The sequence below is a fragment of the Esox lucius genome, chromosome 14, assembly GCF_011004845.1.
Source record: "Esox lucius isolate fEsoLuc1 chromosome 14, fEsoLuc1.pri, whole genome shotgun sequence".
NCBI classification, from domain to species: domain Eukaryota; kingdom Metazoa; phylum Chordata; class Actinopteri; order Esociformes; family Esocidae; genus Esox; species Esox lucius.
The window spans coordinates 37,065,286-37,086,103 of NC_047582.1; the positions used below are offsets into that span (position 1 = coordinate 37,065,286).

The window sequence follows — 20,818 nt, forward strand, 5'->3', positions numbered from 1 at the left end:
CATTGATTGATTCTGCTATTATAAACCAGACAGAATCTCCACATAGAATTCAGACAGAATCTCCACACAGTTTGAATTCAGACAGAATCTCCACACAGTTTGAATTCAGACAGAATCTCCACACAGTTTGAATTCAGACAGAATCTCCACACAGTTTGAATTCAGAGAGAATCTCCACAGTTAGAATTCAGACAGAATCTCCACAGTTAAAATTAAGACAGACTGTTACATTATATTAATAATATTGGGCCCTGTTGCTGTAAGGAGTATTTTAAAACTTGTTTTAAAACCAAACACATTATAAAAACATCTGTGTTTTTGATAGTATTACTTGCCCTATAGCAGCACACAAAACCAATCATCACTTTGGCACAGTAGCATCAAGTCACATAATGATAATGCTTCTAACAGATAAATCACTGTTAACAGTGTTTGAAAGGTCTGAAATCTTTCCAATATATTGACCCCTATAACACATGATTTTGAGATTTGACATGTACAGCATATATGAGTTGGAGATAGCTAAGCACGTTTCTACTCTGAGACACTTTGTGGATACCAACACAGGATCTGTTTACACAGATGTGTTCAGAACTAGAAGAGTTCCGTCTATCCTGAGTGTCTCCAGGGCGTTGAGGAAGGGTACACTAATAACCTTATGAAAGAGAAGGACACTAACTCCTGATGGGTTCTCTTTGATGAGCCTTTAAAGAAACAGGACAAAAGATGCTACAGAACAGAGAGAAAAAAAGAGTGAAAATGAACAGAAAAAATTGGTCAGAGAAGAGAGAAGCAGGTGCTCTTCCATTAGATGACAGAAATTAAGAGAGAAAGAAGCAGGTGCTCTTCCATTAGATGACAGAAATTAAGAGAGAAAGAAGCAGGTGCTCTTCCATTAGATGACAGAAATTAAGAGAGAAAGAAGCAGGTGCTCTTCCATTAGATGACAGAAATTAAGAGAGAAAGAAGCAGGTGCTCTTCCATTAGATGACAGAAATTAAGAGAGAAAGAAGCAGGTGCTCTTCCATTAGATGACAGAAATTAAGAGAGGGAAACTAATTCCCAAATGGACCCCTCCTTCCCTCCTCAGCCCTCCTTCTACGTGTTTAGGTGCCCCTCCATCATTTACAGAAGTGTCCCAAAGCTGAGGGAGGGAAATTGATCAAGGGTGTAGCAGCTTCTTAAACCCAAAGATGGCCTCTCCTAGCAATTGTGGAATGGTAGAGCGTGAGAGACAAAATTAGAAAAAAAAATCCAGACTTTTTTTTTAATGAATTTATTGGTAAATTATGGTGGAAAATAAGTATTTGGTCACCTACAAACAAGCAAAATTTCAGGCTCTCACAGGCCTGTAACAACTTCTTTAAGAGGCCCCTCTGTCCACCACTCGTTACCTGTATTAATGGCACCTGTTTGAACTTTTTATCAGTATAAAAGACACCTGTCCACAACCTCAAACAGTCACACTCCAAACTCCACTATGGCCAAGACCAAAGAGCTGTCTAAGGACACCAGAAACAAAATTGTAGACCTGCCCCAGGCTGGGAAGACTGAATCTGCAATAGGTAAGCAGCTTGGTGTGAAGAAATCAACTGTGGGAGCAATTATAAGAAAATGGAAGACATACAAGACCACTGATAATCTTCCTCGATCCGGGGCTCCATGCAAGATCTCAACCCGTGGGGTCAAAGTGATCACAAGAACGGTGATCAAAAATCCCAGAACCACACAGGGGGACCTAGTGAATGACCTGCAGAGAGCTGGGACCAAAGTAACAAAGGCTATCATCAGTAACACACTACGCCGCCAGGGACTCAAATCCTGCAGTGCCAGACGTGTCCCCCTGCTTAAGTCAGTACATGTCCAGGCCTGTCTGAGGTTTGCTAGAGAGCATTTGGATGATCCAGAAGAGGATTGGGAGAATGTCATATGGTCAGATGAAACCAAATATAACTTTTTGGTAAAAACTCAACTCGTCGTGTTTGGAGGAGAAAGAATGCTGAGTTGCATCTAAAGAACACCATACCTAATGTGAAGCATGGGGGTGGAAACATCATGCTTTGGGGCTGTTTTTCTGCAAAGGGACCAGGACGACTGATCCATGTAAAGGAAAGAATGAACGGGGCCATGTATCGTGAGACTTTGAGTGAAAACCTCCTTCCATTAGCAAGGGCATTGAAGATGAAACGTGGCTGGGTCTTTCAGCATGACAATGATTCCAAACACACCGCCCGGGCAACGAAGGAGTGGCTTCATAAGAAGCATTTCAAGTTTCTGGAGTGGCCTAGCCAGTCACCAGATCTCAACCCCATAGAAAATCTTTGGAGGGAGTTGAATGTCTGTGTTGCCCAGCGACAGCCCCAAAACATCACTGCTCTAGAGGAGATCTGCATGGAGGAATGGGCCAAAATAACAGCAACAGTGTGTGAAAACATTGTGAAGACTTACAGAAAACATTACCAAGAAAGGGTATATAACAAAATATTGAGATGATCCTTAGTTATTGACCAAATACTTATTTTCCACCATAAATTACCAATAAATTCATAAAAAATCCTGTGATTTTCTGGATCCCCCCCTTATCTCACCTTCCTCCCCGTTTTACCTCCGTCGACCCCTCTCCTCCCTTCTTAGTCAACTCCCCCACTCTGGGGACGGGGGACAGAGCCTGTAGATTCCTCCAGAGGTCAGAGCTGCCTGTATTGTTACTAAAGTCACTGAACAATGGGTTTAAATGGCTTAACACTGAACAATGGGTTAAAATGGCTTAACACTGAACAATGGGTTTAAATGGCTTAACACTGAACATTAGGTTTAAATGGCTTAAACCTTGATTTGAGTCATAAGCTTGACTGAACACCTAGATAATCATCATAATATAGATTTCAGAATAAAAGCATGCATATCCGTAATGTTAAATCCTTCAGATTTCAGGCAAGCATTTTGTATAGCTCAAAAATGGTTTTTGAAGTTTATTTTCTATGAAACGCAAAAATGTAATCTTGTGTAAGTTTAGTTAGCAGTGTAAATTCCTTCCTCTGCCGACACACCAAGCACGACATATCTGGATGTTAAATGGATGTTTTTGAATAATTTTTCACAAAGCTATTTCTAAGCAGAGTCCACTCCACACTTTTGTTTAAGCCAGATGTGCTTTAAAATGTTGCTTAGCAAAATAGACATTTAGCCAACTGGTTATTGGGGAAATGTAGCTCACAAGTGTGGCAGGCTAGTGAAGCCTATCGTGATTAGTGGCTTTGAGGGTATAATGTTGGACATATGTCCTCTACTGTCAATAATGGAGATCACCGACCTCAGTTTAAGCACCACTTTCACCCAAATATCATCCCTTCCGGGCAGTATGGATTCATACCATGTTTTTACTACAGGGTCCAATACAGTGTATGATATTAGTGCTGAGTGAAATACATGGTGTAAAATTACAGAAATACTGAAAACGTGAATGCAATGCAAAAAATACATTGCAATCTAGTATTGACCACACCAAAGTGGGAATGCTTTGCCGCGTCAGGGCCTCACCCTCAATGAAGAAGACACGTTTTGCTCTGTTTTAAAAAATGGCAGGCAATCTGTGGGTGAGCTCAATCTGAAGTGCACCTGGTTCATTAAAACAAGACCCAAAATACACAGAATGGTTGAAAAGCAATCCCACCTTGTGGATGTTAGTTGAATTACAGCGATTGCACATTAAAACCAACTCACCACAAGGCACAAGCTTTACTTTCACTTTTGGTCGACCAGCTTACAAAAGCTGTCAAAATTATATTTTTGCATCCAGGAAATGAGGGGTATTTCCTGACCCAGTTTTTCAGTGTCCATTGATGTGTTTGAGGAGAGATGATCTCCACTCTCCAGTGGGTGAGGAGGGCCTCCTTTACACTTTAAACCGGTATGTTGGTCTGTTGACCAATAGAACATCTGAATTGTAGGATTCTCTGTTGTATGCTCCCAACATAATTACTACACACACATGACGGACTTGCTTTACATCACAATGAACAAATACGACATCATTCCTTTTTAATGTACACTGCTAAAAAAATTAAGGGAAAACTAAAATCACACATCAGGTCTCAATGAACAAAATACATTAATGTACAGTAATGATTTTGATTGTAATCACAGGCTGTTCTTGCATCACGGCAACTAAATTTGACTCAGCAGTGTGTATGGCCCCCATGTCTGGGCATGCTCCTGATGGGACGGCGGATGGTGTTGGGGAACTCCTCCCAGACCTGCATCAGGGCATCAGTGAGCTCCTGGACAGTTTGTGGTGCTACTTCGTAGCGTTGTGCCATCCTGAAGGAGCTTTCACTTGCACCAAAACAGGTAACATTGATTCACAATCACTTACACTGGACAGATTGATATCCCTGAAGTTTAATTGACTAGGTGTTATACTGTGATAATTGTGTTCCCATAATTGTTTTGAGAAATGTAGTAACAGTTATGTGGCTTCATATTGACCTCAGTCCTACACAGATTCATAATCTTTGGAACCATTGTGGATGATGTCCAAATGATGTGAATAACACAGATATAATAATAACACTAATCTCGTTATCATGGAACCTGTCAGTGGGTGGGATATATTAGGCAACAAGTGAACATTCTGTCCTCAAAGTTTGTGTGATAGAAGCAGGAAAAATTGGCAAGCGTAAGGATCTGTGTGACTTTGACAAGGGCCCAATTGTGATGACTACACGACTGGGTCAGAACATCTCCAAAACTGCAGCCCGTGTGGAGGGTTCCCGGTCTGCAGTGGTCAGTACCTATCAAACGTGGTCCAAGGAAAAACGATGAACTGGACACAGGGTCATGGGCAGCCAAGGCTCATTGATACACGTGGGGAGCGAAGGCTGGCCCGCGTGGTCCAATCCAACAGACGAGCTACTGTAGTTCAAACACCAGCACATATGTGGGATGTGCTGGACAATCAGGTCTGATCCATGGAGGCCCCACCTCGCAATTTACAGGACTTAAAGGATCTGCTGCTAACGTCTTGGTGCCAGATACCACAGCAAACCTTCAGAGGTCTAGTGTAGTCCATACCTCGACGGGTTAGGGCTGTTTTGGTGGCAAAAGAAAATATTAGGCAAGTGGTCATAATGTTATGGCTGATTGGTGTAAATGGAGCTTAAACAGTGTTGTGTAGTTGTACAAATACACGATTGGACCTCACAACTTTTGCTTATGCAAGAACTACTAGCATAGTTGTAACATGTAGGTTATACATATGAATTGCATAAAAAACGATACATGGATTTTTCTGTTGTCTTTATTCAACTCGTCCACCTGCCCTTCATCCACACAAGTAAACACACACAGACGAACACAAACACGCCTACACGTATGTAGGTGCGCGCACGCGCACACACACACACACACACACACACACACACACACGTGTTATTAAACGTAAAAAAAAACAACGACAGATCCTAATGACAGAATAGGCATCAGTCCAAGCACAGCAGAGTTTATATAGAACTTAAAGTACATTGACATTTAAAACCTCTACTTTAGATACTTAAATGACATATTATGACTGTCTCTGTATATGACTCTCTCTGTGTGGACAGTTGGTGCGTAGAGAGGAAGGTTTTGTGTACAGAGGGGAAGGGTGGAGGGATAATGTGTAGAAGGGAAGGGTGGAGGGTTGGTGCGTAGAAGGGAAGGGTGGAAGGATAATGTGTAGAAGGGAAGGCTGGAGGGTTGGCGCGTAGAAGGGAAGGGTGGAGGGTTGGTGCGTAGAAAGGAAGGGTGGATGGTTGGTGCGTAGAAGGAAAGGGTGGATGGTTGGTGCGTAGAAGGAAAGGGTGGATGGTTGGTGCGTAGAAGGGAAGGGTGGAGGGTTGGTGCGTAGAAGGGAAGGGTGGAGGGTTGGTGCGTAGAAGGGAAGGGTGGAGGGTTGGTGCGTAGAAGGGAAGGGTGGATGGTTGGTGCGTAGAAGGGAAGGGTGGAGGGTTGGTGCGTAGAAGGGAAGGGTGGAGGGTTGGTGCGTAGAAGGGAAGGGTGGATGGTTGGTGGGTAGAAGGGAAGGGTGGATGGTTGGTGGGTAGAAGGGAAGGGTGGAGGGTTGGTGCGTAGAAGGGAAGGGTGGAGGGTTGGTGCGTAGAAGGGAAGGGTGGAGGGTTGGTGCGTAGAAGGGAAGGGTGGATGGTTGGTGGGTAGAAGGGAAGGGTGGAGGGTTGGTGCGTAGAAGGGAAGGGTGGAGGGTTGGTGCGTAGAAGGGAAGGGTGGAGTCTTCCACAACACAGAAACACTGATGCCATTGCTGAAACCCACTGGTCCACAATATTTAGATCAATGATGAAATGACGAACATCAATAATTAGATTAATCACCCAGTTATTAACCTCAAGATGTAGATTATAATCCAATTAGAAATTTTTATATGTAGAATAATGTTCATTATAAACCTCAATATGTAAATGAATTACTAGTTGTAAACCTTATCTTCTTGATTATTCATGTAATTATAAACCTCAATATGTAGATTCATGATTGTGTATAAACCTCAACATAAAGATTAATTGTTTAGCCATGAACTTTAATATGTAGAATAATGTTCCAGACCTAAACCTCAATATGTAGATTTGCGTTCCAGTTAAAAACCTCAATATGTAGATTAACAATCTAGTTATAAACCTCAATGCAGAATAATAATTAATTTATAAACATCTATGTAGAGTAGTGATCCAGTTATAAACTTCAATGTAGAATAATAATTCAGTTATAAACATGTCTGTAGATAAGTGATCCAGTTATAAACCTCAATGTTTACATTATCAAGTAGTACAGTGAACCTGAATCCAGCACTACATTCTTTCCATTATGGACCTTATGTACTGTATCTGCAAAAACACAGCTCCTTCATTTGTAACTACAAGGATGGCCACAGTGGACCTTAATCTGTAGCTATTTTATAAGGATAGACACATTGGACCTCAATATGTAGATACATTATAAGGACAAACACAGTGGACCTCAATATGTAGCTACATTATAAGGACAGACACAGTGGACCTCAATATGTAGCTACATTATAAGGACAGACACAGTGGATCTTAATCTGTAGCAACATTTTTAGAATAGATACAGTGGACCTCAATACGTAGCTACATTATAGGGACATGCACAGTGGACCTCTATATGTAGCTAAACTATAAGGACAGACATTGTGGCCCTCTATATGAAGCTACATTTTAGGGACAAACACAGCAAACCTCAACATGTAGCTACATTATAAGGACAGACACAGCGAACCTTAACATGTAGCTACATTATAAGGACAGACAAAGGCATTGATCCTGTATAACTTGCTACATTATCTTCACACATACTATTCTGTTAGTACACATATATATATATATATCAGTTTGTATATCAGGACATCTGCCTTAAACCTGAATACAAAGCTACATTATCATACTAAACTTTATACATACATAATCCAGGCATACACACACTGGTCAATGTGAACATTATCTGAAAAAAGAACTTCAAAGTGTATGTAATTCTACCTGGTAAAATAAGTGTAAAAACAACAAACATACACATTGGTAATAACCATTATCAGCATATTTCTACATCCCAGTGCTTCAGAGTTTATTGTCCTTTTGAGACTGTGTGAGAAATCAGCTGGAAGTCTTCAGCCTCCATATTGGGTTTCACATCAGATGGCCTCATTACCTGTGTGGAAGTTTCTACAGTAGCTATCTGTCTTGTAGGATATGGACCTCATATTCAAACATATTCCTGAGCACCCGCCGTTCAACAAAATAATTATATTTTCTAATATTACTGTCCAATTCGTGGACTCCACATGAAATAGGCAGAGTAACTAAATTACTATAGAGTAACTACATTACTTGAGAATAAATACATTATTCTTTATAAACTACATTATTACAGCAAAGTTGACAATCTAATAGTTCAAAATGATTAGAAAATAAAAAACAAAGCAGAGGCTATCACCTGCACAAATTCTGAGCATGGAAGTTGATCACCAGGGCAGTGACTATCAGCTGCTTAGCTAGAAATACATAGCTAACTAGCTAGCTAGCTTGAGTACCATCACTGACAAAATTAGCTTGCTTAGCCTGTTAGAAATGACCATATAGTTGTAGAATGCAGGCGCCAGGAAGGGACTTTGATCAGAAATCAGTAGATACCATTAATCTCAGTAACGTAGAACTTTGTATGTGAGTCAGCTAAGTAACAACAGTCAGCTGCTGATCCAGAAGGGGAATGTTGGGAGCCTTATAACTACCAAAGTACTTCATAGGTAGCATGTTGGTTAGAAGCAATGTTTCAATGACTGGCATAGCTAACCTTAGAAAGCTACTACTGGACAAAGGTATGCAATTATGCTGGCTATTGTCCATCTTCAGAAATACTGCTCTTTGAAGCACAATTATTCATAGCTATATGTAAATTGATGCAACAGACTTTCTCAGATTAATTCAGACAGAAATTAGTTCCAGCAAACTGTCGCCTAGATAATATTTTAGAATGAAAGATAGCACATTGATCGATCCCATTGGTTGTTGCAGATCAGTGTTGGCATTATCTATCTGACATCTACAGTCTGTGAGAGATCAGCTGGAAAGTATTCAGCCACCACGCATCTACCACAGTATTGTGACTTACTGTACTGGACCTTTTTATATTGAATGGCTACAGTATTGTTTCAGACAGCAGTGTGTCGGGCAGCGTCATTGCGAGGAGACATGGACATCTGTCTGGTGAACTGGCTGAAACTGGCTGCCCTGCGGATCCCTTTTGTCCCTCCTCCTTCTCCATCCTCGGGCTGGCGGAGGCTCTGGGTGAGGCCTGGATGTAGAGTACGGAAGCGGGCTGTTTCAGGGTGGCCCTCGCTGGGATGGTTCTTGGAGAAGAGGGTCTGGACTAGGTGGAGCTTCTCCTTCTCCTCCCGAAGAAACACATCCACCAGCATTTTCTTCTCCCTCTTCAACTGCTCACTTATGTCCTTAGGTACGTCTGAGATCATCCAGGCAACCAGCAGACCTAAAAACATTACCAGGTTCTGATGTGTCCAAGGTTGGAGGTGGAAAGGAGGAGTACAAGAAAAAGACAAGTATATTCAACTGGTTAGTGCTGTATTGACAACTTTCTTTTCATGTTCCACCGTTACTTAAATACGACTTATTTCTGCAGTTGCAACCATAATATAATGACACTTCAACCACCGTTCAACCATACCGCCACCACACTTAGAACCAGACTACAACCACTCTACAACCAGACTGCAACACCATGCCATTACAACCATACTACCACCACTAGTCTACAACAACACTATAACAACCATACTACCCCCACCAGTCCACAACAACATTATAGCAACCATATTACCCCTACCAGTCAACGACAACAATATAACCATACTACCCCCACCAGTCCACGACAACACAATAACAACCATATTGCCACCACCAGTCCACGACAATACAATAACAACCATATTGCCACCACCAGTCCACGACAACACAATAACAACCATATTACCCCCACCAGTCCACGACAACACAATAACAACCATATTGCCACCACCAGTCCACGACAACACTATAACAACCATATTACCACCACCAGTCCATGACAACACTATAACAACCATACTACCCCCACCAGTCCATGACAACACTATAACAACCATATTACCACCACCAGTCCATGACAACACTATTACAACAATACTACCCCCACCAGTCCATGACAACACTATAACAACCATATTACCACCACCAGTCCATGACAACACTATAACAACCATATTACCACCACCAGTCCACAACAACACTATTACAACAATACTACCCCCACCAGTCCATGACAACACTATTACAACAATACTACCCAAATCAGTCCATGACAACACTATAACAACCATATTACCACCACCAGTCCATGACAACACTATCACAACAACACTACCACCACACTGATCCTTATGAGCATGGATCTGATGACATAATAACACAAGAAATATCTGATTGTCCAGACAGATGAGATGACAAATGAATTACATGAGATACAAAACGACAAAATGCATTAAAGAAAGATGAAGATGTACCTGCTCTGGCTCACTAATGCATACACACACACACACACACACACACACACACACACCCACACACACAGATGACACACAAGGACAAACCTAAAAAACAAAGAGACACACACAGACACATAGATTTCTATTAACACTATATATATTAGTAGGAATATACTACTAATTCCTGCAAATTAGGATTAGTGGTCTACCTATACCTGAAACAGGATCACAAAGGCAAGTCTGGCAGCCAGCACGGCCCAGTAGGCTTTAGAGAACTGGTAGGCTTCAGCTGACCATGGAGGTTCCCTGTAGTCTCTATACCTGGGAGAGGGGGTAGATACTTAGTATTGGTAATGAGAATAGTAATAGTGTTAATAAGTAGATATTAGTGGTAGTAATGATAGTAATGGTTACAGTAGTAATAGTGTTAATAAGTAGATATTAGTGATAGTAACGATAGTAGTGGTAACAGTAGTAATAATGTTAGTAGGTAGAGATATTAGTGGTAGTAATGCTAGTAGTGGTAACAGTAGTAATAGTGTTAGTAGGTAGAGATATTAGTGGTAGTAATGCTAGTAGTGGTAACAGTAGTAATAATGTTAGTAGGTAGAGATATTAGTGGTAGTAATGATAGTAATGGTAACAGTAGTAATAGTGTTAGTAGGTAGAGATTTTAGTGGTAGTAATGATAGTAGTAGTATTAATAGTAATAGTGTTAGGTAGATATATTAGTAATAGTAGTGGTAACAGTAGTAACAGTGTTAGTGAAAGAGATATTAGTGGTAATAATGATAGTAATGGTTACAGTAGTAATAGTGTTTGTAGGTAAAGATATTAGTGATAGTAATGCTAGCAGTGGTAATAGTAGTAATAGTGTTAATAGGTAGAGATATTAGTGGTAGTAATGATAGTAGTGGTAATAGTAGTAATAGTGTTAGTATGGAAAAATATTAGTGATAGTAATGCTAGTAGTGGTAATAGTAGTAACAGTGTTAGTAGGTAGAGATATTAGTGGTAGTAATGCTAGTAGTGGTTACAGTAGTAATAGTGTTAGTAGGTAGAGATATTAGTGGTAGTAATGATAGTAATGGTTACAGTAGTAATAGTGTTAGTAGGTAGAGATATTAGTAGTAGTAACGATAGTAGTGGTAATAGTAGTAATAGTGTTAGTGGGTAGAGATATTAGTAGTAGTAACGATAGTAGTGGTAATAGTAGTAATAGTGTTAGTGGGTAGAGATATTAGTGGTAGTAATGATTAATAGTGTAAGTAGGTAAACTCTTGATTGAATCCCAATATCCTGCAGAAGGGCGTTTGGTCAGAATTCTGAAATCCTTTAAGGACAGTATTTTACATCAAAGCAGAGTAAAATTACTTCAATCAAATGTTCGATTGGCTCTTCTGAATTATAAACACCCATTCAACCTCAGACAGGCCACATCAATGACCATATATAGACATAGCACAGGAATGTGGGAGACTGGCTCTGATTAACACTCGTGGTCTCCCTCTCTTTCTCTCTCCTCTCACATCCCCTTTCCATTTCTCTCAGTCTGTCTTTTAACCGCTCACTGTCCTTCTCCTCCTCTCTCTTGCCTCTCCCTGTGTGTGCACCCCCCATCCCCTGTGTGTACCAGCATCAGGGGATGAGAGACTGATTTCCTGCTGCCACTAGTTTCCCTGGAGAATGAAGCTCCAATCTGCAAACCAGCCAGGGTCAACCCATTCCCACCAGTTACACACACACACACACACACACACTTCCCAAGTCAGCCCCTTGGCCAGAAAACACAGTCCATCCCTGATAACATTCCCCTCTGATAAAGCCCTCAGAACCTCCTTTTCTCACCACCCCTTCTAACCCAAACCTTAATTTACAGCAAATTAACAACTAACAGTTGTAGATGGGCTGATTGTCAGTGAATGACGCTTCTAATTAAAGTTTTGGTAAAGTTTTGGTACATTTAGCTAAATATATTCTGCAAGTAGTCCAATGAGCTCATTGTGGATTACAGGAAGTCTGAAGGGTTTTCCGCCCCAGTTCTCATCGACCAGCACATCACTGGGGTCCAGCTCCCAACCATCGTGGACATCCAGCCCAAGCAGTGTCTACACAGGGCGTGTGGCACCAGACTACCTCGGGGACGTCATTGTTGCAATCCCTGCATTTCAGTTGCACTGACTACCTTACACCTCCAACAAGCTCAGTTGCACTGACTACCTTACACCTCCAACAAGCTCAGTTGCACAGTTAGAATTGCCATTAGTACTTAGCATTTGCCTCATCTCACAACTATTCATTCCCAATTGCACATACATTTTACTTAATCCTAGTGCATTTGTAAATTTTCTGCCATGCCTTATTTGCCTTCATTGCTAATTTAGAACTGCCATTGTATTTTTCTTTTATTGCACATCTCTACATTCCACTTGTAACATACACTTAATAATAGTAAATTTCCTGCCCTCTTTTATTTACACTTCTGGTTCCACGCTACCTGCATTTCATTGTATTGTACTCGTACTATTCAGTGACAGTAAAGTTAAATCTAATCTGCAAGGTGTGTGACTCACAGTATATCACCACTGTCTTGTATTCTCAGCTGTCTCACCACGGTCCTGTATTCTCAGCTGTCTCATCACGGTCTTGTATTCTCAGCTGTCTCATCACGGTCTTGTATTCTCAGCTGTCTCACCACGGTCTTGTATTCTCAGCTGTCTCACCACGGTCCTGTATTCTCAGCTGTCTCACCACTGTCCTGTATTCTCAGCTGTCTCACCACGGTCCTGTATTCTCAGCTGTCTCACCACGGTCCTGTATTCTCAACTGTCTCACCACGGTCCTGTATTCTCAACTGTCTCACCACGGTCCTGTATTCTCAGCTGTCTCACCACGGTCCTGTATTCTCAACTGTCTCACCACAGTCCTGTATTCTCAGCTGTCTCACCACGGTCCTGTATTCTCAGCTGTCTCACCACGGTCCTGTATTTTCAGCTGTCTCACCACTGTCCTGTATTCTCAGCTGTCTCAGTCTTAACAATTATTTGAAATCAGTTCTCTTGAAGTAGTAATGTTTTTCCATGTCTTGTAATGCCTGTAATTTTGTACTTTTGTTTTTTTTCTTTATATGGGAATATTCAATTGTCACTGTTTTCTTGAATTTTTATACATTCTATTGTTATATATTGAATTCTACTTCACAGTTATATATTGTTGATAAGTGACACTCCACAATGCTTCAATAATATCAAATACAAACCGTAAAAAAAGGTGTTATTCCTTATACATAATATTATCCATACAAATGTATGCATAAACAACACACAATTAGGAACTTTGAGGAACTTATACAGTCATGGCCAAAAGTGTTGGCACCCCTGAAATTATTCCAGAAAATCAAGTATTTCTCACAGAAAGGTATTGTATTAACACGTTTTGCTATACACATGTTTATTCCCTTCGTTTGTATTGGAACAAAACAAAAGAAAGAAGGAAATTAAAGTTAATTGGACATATTTGCACACAAAACCCCAAAAATGGGCTGGACAAAATTCTTGGCACCCTTTCAAAATTGTGGATGAATAAGATTGTTTCAAGCATGTGATGCTCCTTTAAACTCACCTGGGGCAAGTAACAGGTGTGGGCAATATAAAAATCACACCTGAAAGCAGATAAAAAGGAGAGAAGTTGACTTAGTCTGTGCATTGTGTGTCTGTGTGTACCACACTAAGCATGGACAACAGGAAGTGGAGAAGAGAACTGTCTGAGGACTTGAGAACCAAAATTGTGGAAACACATCAACAATCTCAAGGTTACAAGTCCATCTCCAGAGACAGACTGAGATCATGTTCCTTTGTCCACAGTGCGCAGCATTATCAAGAAGTTTGCAACCCATGGCACTGTAGCTAATCTCCCTGGACGTGGACGGAAGAGAAACATTGAGGAAAGGTTGCAACGCAGGATAGTCCGGATGGTGGATAAGCAGCACCAAACAAGTTCCAAAGAAATTCAAGCTGTCCTGCAGGCTCAGGGGGCATCAGTGTCATCTGTCGACATTTGAATGAAATGAAACGTTATGGCAGGAGACCCAGGAGGACCCCACTGCTGACATACAGACATAAAAAAGCAAGACTACAGTTTGCCAAAATGTACTTGAGTAAGCCAAAATCCTTCTGGGAAAACATCTTGTGGACAGATGAGACCAATATAGAGCTTTTTGGTAAAGCACATAATTCTACTGTTTACCGAAAACGGAATGAGGCCTACAAGGAAAGGAACACAGTACCTACAGTCAAATATGGTGGAGGTTCAAAGATGTTTTGGGGATATTTTGCACTGGGTGCCTTGACTGTGTGCAAGGCATCATGAAATCTGAGGATTACCAAAGGATTTTGGGTCGCAATGTAGGGCCCAGTGTCAAAAAGCTGGGTTTGCATCCGAGATCGTGGGTCTTCAAGCAGGACAATGACCCCAAACATACTTCAAAAAGCACAGAAATGGATGGCAACAAAGCACTGGAGAGTTCTGAAGTGGCCAGCAATGAGTCCAGATTTAAATCCCATTGAACACCTGTGGAGAGACCTTAAAATTGCTGTTGGGAAAAGGCGCCCTTCCAATATGAGAGCTGGAGCAGTTTGCAAAGGAAGAGTGGTCCACAATTTCAGGTGAGAGGTGTAAGAAGCTTATTGATGGTTATAGGAAGAGATTGATTCCAGTTAGTTTTTCCAAAGGGTGTGCAACCAAATATTAAGTTAAGGGTGCCAAGAATTTCATCCAGTCCATTTGTGGAGTTTTGTGTGCAATTATGTCAAAAAATGTTTTTTTCCAATACACACATTTTTGTTTTATTCCAATACACACAAGGGGAATAAACGTGTAAAGCAAAACGTGTTAATGCAATACTTTTCTGTGAGAAATACTTTTCTGGAATAATTTCAGGGGTGCCAACACTTTTGGCCATGACTGCATGTGGGAACTTATAACATGGATTTTAAAGGAACTTATAACATGATTTTCACATGAAAGTAGTTCACATGTTATTGTATTCATCTATTCTGTTAACATTTACATTTGTATTGTACAGCTAACAAAAACAGTCATATTGTCATCAAAACATTCATTAATAATAAACCCCAGATCATTATTTTTAGACTCTTAACTATTCATCTGGATCTCGGGAACTTTAAGAATTCTGTACATTTTGGTTCTCATGACCCTTAGGAACCCTGTACATCTGGTTCTCACGACCCTTAGGAACCCTGTACATCTGGTTCTCATGACCCTTAAGAACCCTGTACATCAGGTTCTCACGACCCTTAGGAACCCTGTACATCAGGATCTCAAGACCCTTAGGAACTTAAGTACTACTAATATCTTAAGATGTTATCCTATACTTTCCCAAGCTTCCTCTCTCCATACCAACAGGCCATGATGAGTGATATGTACAATCTAACTGACCACATCATTAATACAGATATGTACAGAATTTCTACACCCAGCATCCCATATGCATTGGGTTAGCCTTCATTCACAAACACAGTTCTTCAACACATATGAACCCTGAGCCCACCTTAGTGACAAGGAAAGCGTCTGCTATCCTAACTAAGAGAAATGCCAAAATTAAAGGACAATTTGACTGCCTGATATGTAGTCCTGGATGACTGAGGTCAGAAACCCTCCTTCCTCCATACATATCTTTATACTGGCCCCATGGCCACCTGTCCAGCCTTTTAGTTTACTGAGCTGTAGCCAGTGTGGCCAGTACTGCCCCATTCCCACGGTCTGGGTCATCATCATCATCATCAGTACTGTCATACTGTATGTGTGTACTAACCTGCAGAAAGTGATATTAGGAGCTTTAGAGGTGGGTGCCGTGCCGGATGGGAAGTGAGAGATGTTGAAATAGGAGAGCGAGTGGTCTACGAAGCCATGCATGGTCCCGGTGGGACTGTACATGTACTGGTACACCATTCGGGGAATGAAGCCAGACGTGAACGAGATGACAAACGCCTGACGGAAGAGGGAAAGGTAAAGTACATTGTTAGTGAGTTTCTCACACCAGGACAAGTGGAGCAAATACAGTCCCAAAACATTAAAGATCTACAGCAATTCTTAGAGGACAATACTTAGTAGGTTAGAGGACATTTGATGCAGAACCCTCCGCTATCTGATTTATTGGAAGCAAACTGATGAATGGGGTGCCACAGTTCACGATGGAACCGTCGAGCCAGGCCGACGACTAACCAACACTGCGCCGGTGATGAAGGAGGCATGCGACACGGTCATCATCCAAGGGGAGCAAAAGTGACCACCTGATCGCTGCCAAGCTGGTTGACCGCTCACTCTTCCCACAATTTGTCCTGTCATTCCCTACATCTGAGCTTGACTGTGCAGTGAAACTATGGCCTCTAGGAAACGAGGAAAAGTTGAAGTCTTAGCTGACCACTTTGTACCGCCACACTGAGCTTCACACTGATAAGACGGCCCTGTCTCTGTTAAGATCCATCAATGAGAACAACCTAGAGGAGACTTGCTGAGACCGTCACTCAGCTGAAAATGATCATAACAACACCTATGACGACATCCGAGTCAGAGAGGAACTTTTCCACCTTGAAGAGGATAAAAACCTTCACTCGCAATACCATGGGACAGCCGCGACTCAATACCATGGGACAGCCGCGACTCAATACCATGGGACAGCCGCGACTCAATACCATGGTACAGCCGCGACTCAATACCATGGTACAGCCGCGACTCAATACCATGGGACAGCCGCGACTCAATACCATGGGACAGCCGCGACTCAATACCATGGGACAGCCGCGACTCAATACCATGGGACAGCCGCGACTCAATACCATGGGACAGCCGCGACTCAACGCATTGACCATGTTGTCCTTCGAAAGCCAGCTGATTCAGCAGCTACATGACTTCATTCCCAAAGTCATCTAAAAGTTTGCCCAGAGGAAGAACCGCTGTGCCACCTTTCTCTTCAAGTGAGCTCACATCCTTGGTGAATGAAAGCATATTTTGGTTGCATTCCTAATTTAGGTCTGTAAATGTGACATTGGTAATTTTACATGTGCGTGAGAGAGAATGCGAGGAGTTACACAAGAATGTCTCTCTCTCTCCAGTAGAAGCAAGCCGCTCAGTCGTTAAAAGTGAGTTTTGGAGCCACGCTATATGTGTTAAATAAACATCAGCAGGAAGGAGTTTTGTAGCTTTACTGGTATGTAATCCTATATTTTGAAATGGTTTGTGCCCCACCAATTTTTTACATATAAAAACGGCACTGCGAATACTCCCATATTACTGATTGATTAAATTGGTTCATTTAAATATTGTTCTGTTTGATATTTTAGCTACGCTTTCATTTGAGTCAACATTTCCAACTGTACATGTGGTATAGACAGTAACACTATCAACAAAGGTTAAACAAACTATCTGTTGATAAGCAGCTGCTTGCTAATGTTGGTTCTAATGTTTAATACTTACATTTATAATGACGGAGAACTTTCCCATTCCACTTAGGATGTTGTACCAGATGCCTGCAGAGATGAAGGAAGGTGAGAGGAGAGTTACTATAAGTGTGCACACATTTGGTTGTATTCGTTTATGTGAGAGTGTCTGTGCGTTTGCGCATGTGGGCATTACCAATATCTTTGGTACGGACAGAGTCAGGTCGTCTCAGCTCAGTGACAAACTTTTTGGCATCGAGGCGGATCTCGATCACATTGTTGATGAGAGCAAAGAGAGGAGCCAGAGGGAACGACGCCACAAATAGAGAGACAAAACCAAACTGGATAACTGCAGATAGAACAAACACACAAACACATATTTTAGGATTGTCTTTATGGTGATCCATTCAAAATCTTCCTTAATTCTAACCCAACCCCATAATCTTAACCTAACCCCAACTCCAAAACCTAAATAATTACAATAATCCTAACTCTCATCCTGAACCTAAATGTAACTTTTACCCTAACCTGACATGGTCTGACAAGGTCAGAAGTTCCTTGATTTATAATCTTTGGGGGATTTTCAGTTCCACCAGGTTAGTACAAGTACAAGTGAATGCACGCACGCACTTCCATGGAACAACTTCATGAACTTGAGGAGTGAGGTCATTAGTAAAGCAAGGGGTAGAGGTTTCCCACGCCATGACATTAGGCTTGCAGCCTCATTGCTTGCATGCAGGTAGCAACTCTGTTTCGAAAATAGCTCCAGACTTTTGTAGTTAGAGTGGTCGAGATCTTGACAGTCTGATAACCCCATGTTTTCTGAAAATGGGCAGGGACACTGTTGTCCTAGCTTTAACAGGAACTGGGCTGGTCCATTAGGGCAGGACAGAGCAGAGCGGAGTTTCCCTCCTGTAGGGGTGGGAGAGCTAAGATAATTATTAGTTCATACAGTGTTTCTGACTCACTCATTTCCATATATTCAGGCGTCAGGCCATCAAATGGGACCAGAGTGTAATCCAGGTTCCACTGTTGAGGATGTCTCGTCAGCTGGCCCTCGCGCTCCTCCAGGGAGATCCCTTTGTCCTTGAACGCTCGGATCAACTTCTTCAACTTACTAACAGGGGGAGAGAGAGGAATGGGTGAAAGGAATGGAGAGAGGGATGAAGAGAGGGATGGGAGAGGGAGGAACAGAGGGAGGGATGTTAATGGATAGAGGAAAGAAGATATTTTCTGCATCTATTACATTCATATGTACGAATGTGTGGATATTTTGGGTGTGTGTGTGTGTGTGTGTACACTGAAGAGCCATAACATCATGACCACTCACAGAAAATAACATCTCCTAACAGGATCACATGTCAAGGTCTGGGTAGATTAGATGATAAGCAAACAATCAGTTATCATAGTCAGTGTGATGGATGCAGGGGAGTGCCCATGAGGACTTCACACCACCATCAAAAGTGCCTACAATGGGCATTCGAGTACAAGAACTGGACCTTGGAGCAAGGAAAAGTTGTCTGGTCTGATGAGTCCCGTTTTCTTTAACATCACAAGGACAGCTGTGTATCCAGGGAAGTGATGGCACCAGGATGCACTGTGGGAACAGGACAAGCCGGTAGAGGCAGTGTGATGCTCTGGGCAATGTTCTGCTGGGAAACCCTGGTCCGGGCATTCATGTGGATGTTTATTTGACATGCGCCTCCTACCTAAACATCACTGCAGACCAGGTGCACCCCTCCCTGGCAATGGTATTCCCTAAAGCAGGATAATTCATCCTGCCACTCTGCACACATTGTTCAGGAATGGTTTGAGGAACATGATGATGTGTTCAAAGTGTTGCCCTAGCCTACAAATTCCCCAGATCTCAATCCAATTGAGCATCTGTGGGATGTGCTGGACCGACAAGTCAGATTGAGATACCATTTAATCTCATTCCCAGACACTTGCACCAAAGATAACAAAAGGTCTGGTGCAGATGGGCTTCAAATGTGCCCTTTGAGGCCTATAAGATTCAATCAATCAATCAATCAATCAATCAAATTTATTTATAAAGCCCTTTTTACAACAGCAGTTGTCACAACTTTGCTGATATAAGTGCATGTATGGAAACATTGCTGTTTAGTGTCTACACCAGGATGTGGAAATACATTGACATTGCTAAAGTGCTTAAAACAACATTGCCTTCATGTCTTTAGAATTAGATAGTTGTCAGTAGCTAGCGAAATGTCTTATTGGGATAGCGTCCTTGACCAGCGAGACACGCAAATACCACATTATTAAGGGGGTAGCTCGGTTTTCTATATGGTGAGGCTATTAGCTTGCTAGCTCAGAAGTTGGAATTCCTAACTAGGTAGCTGGAAAGTAGGGCTGGGTGGTATACTGAAAAAAACTATATACTGGTCTTCAAGTGTGTACCGGTTTGGATAAATTTTTTACCTTCCATACCGGTATTTTAGTTTTCTATGTTAAATGTATTAATTTACAAATGTATGTCATTCCACCAGGTGCAATGACTGAGAATTCTCTCATTTTGGAATTAAAGGGGCCCCTATCAACCTTGGAAAAAAAACACGTGCACAGCATGTTGTTGCAAACAAACACACAGGAAGGAACACAGAGAAGTCTGGGAGGTGGGAAAAACCCAATGGAGGATGAGAGTCATAGAGATACTCAGCCAGTTACCACAGTAGGTGAAGAATGTGTGGTTAAAAAAGGTGCAACGTCGATAGTGTGGACATGGTTTGGTTTTAAGACAACAGACACAGAACAAAAAAAATAAAAATCAAGTTACGCAAGCAGTCTGTGGTTACAAAAGGTGGAAACACGAGTAACCTCTGTAGCCACCTAAAAAGCTGCCATGTGGTCTAATATGGTGAAAGTATGGAGAAGCGCAAAACTCCAACATCCACCGGGCCAGGTCTAAAACGACAGCCAGTCTGAATCAAAGCACACTGGTTGCATCATTGTCAAGTGGACGCCCTTTCAAGAAGAAAAGTAAAAGATGGAGGGACATTATGGATTTAGTAATTACGGATTCGCCAAGGATATGCTCCTCGTTCAGACAATAGAGAAACAGGGATTTAAAAACATGGTATAAACTTTGGATCCCAGGTATGTACTGCCTGGCTGAAAATACATTAGCGGGAAACCCATACGGAAAATAAATGTATTTTTAATATATTTCCAAACACATTTGGAAAATATATTCCTGAATACATTTGGTAAATATATGTCAAAATGTTTGAAATTGGCT

The 20,818-nt window shown here is 41.6% G+C and overlaps 1 protein-coding gene across 3 annotated transcripts in view; it reads right to left on the bottom strand.

The window, feature by feature from the left end:
* Nucleotides 1–5,281: 5,281 nt before the first annotated feature.
* The window catches only part of ano2b (anoctamin 2b), a 99,908-nt gene continuing 84,371 nt past the window's right edge, over nucleotides 5,282–20,818 (bottom strand). For all 3 annotated transcript variants that reach the window (XM_029125224.2, XM_029125222.2, XM_029125223.2), the window contains 6 exons: nucleotides 18,531–18,679; nucleotides 17,759–17,911; nucleotides 17,600–17,652; nucleotides 15,939–16,114; nucleotides 10,321–10,426; nucleotides 5,282–9,073 (listed from right to left, as the gene is read on the bottom strand). In XM_029125224.2, the coding sequence (XP_028981057.2) occupies nucleotides 8,717–9,073; nucleotides 10,321–10,426; nucleotides 15,939–16,114; nucleotides 17,600–17,652; nucleotides 17,759–17,911; nucleotides 18,531–18,679 (994 nt within the window). In that variant the 3' untranslated portion in view covers nucleotides 5,282–8,716. The remainder of the gene's footprint in view (nucleotides 9,074–10,320; nucleotides 10,427–15,938; nucleotides 16,115–17,599; nucleotides 17,653–17,758; nucleotides 17,912–18,530; nucleotides 18,680–20,818) is intronic.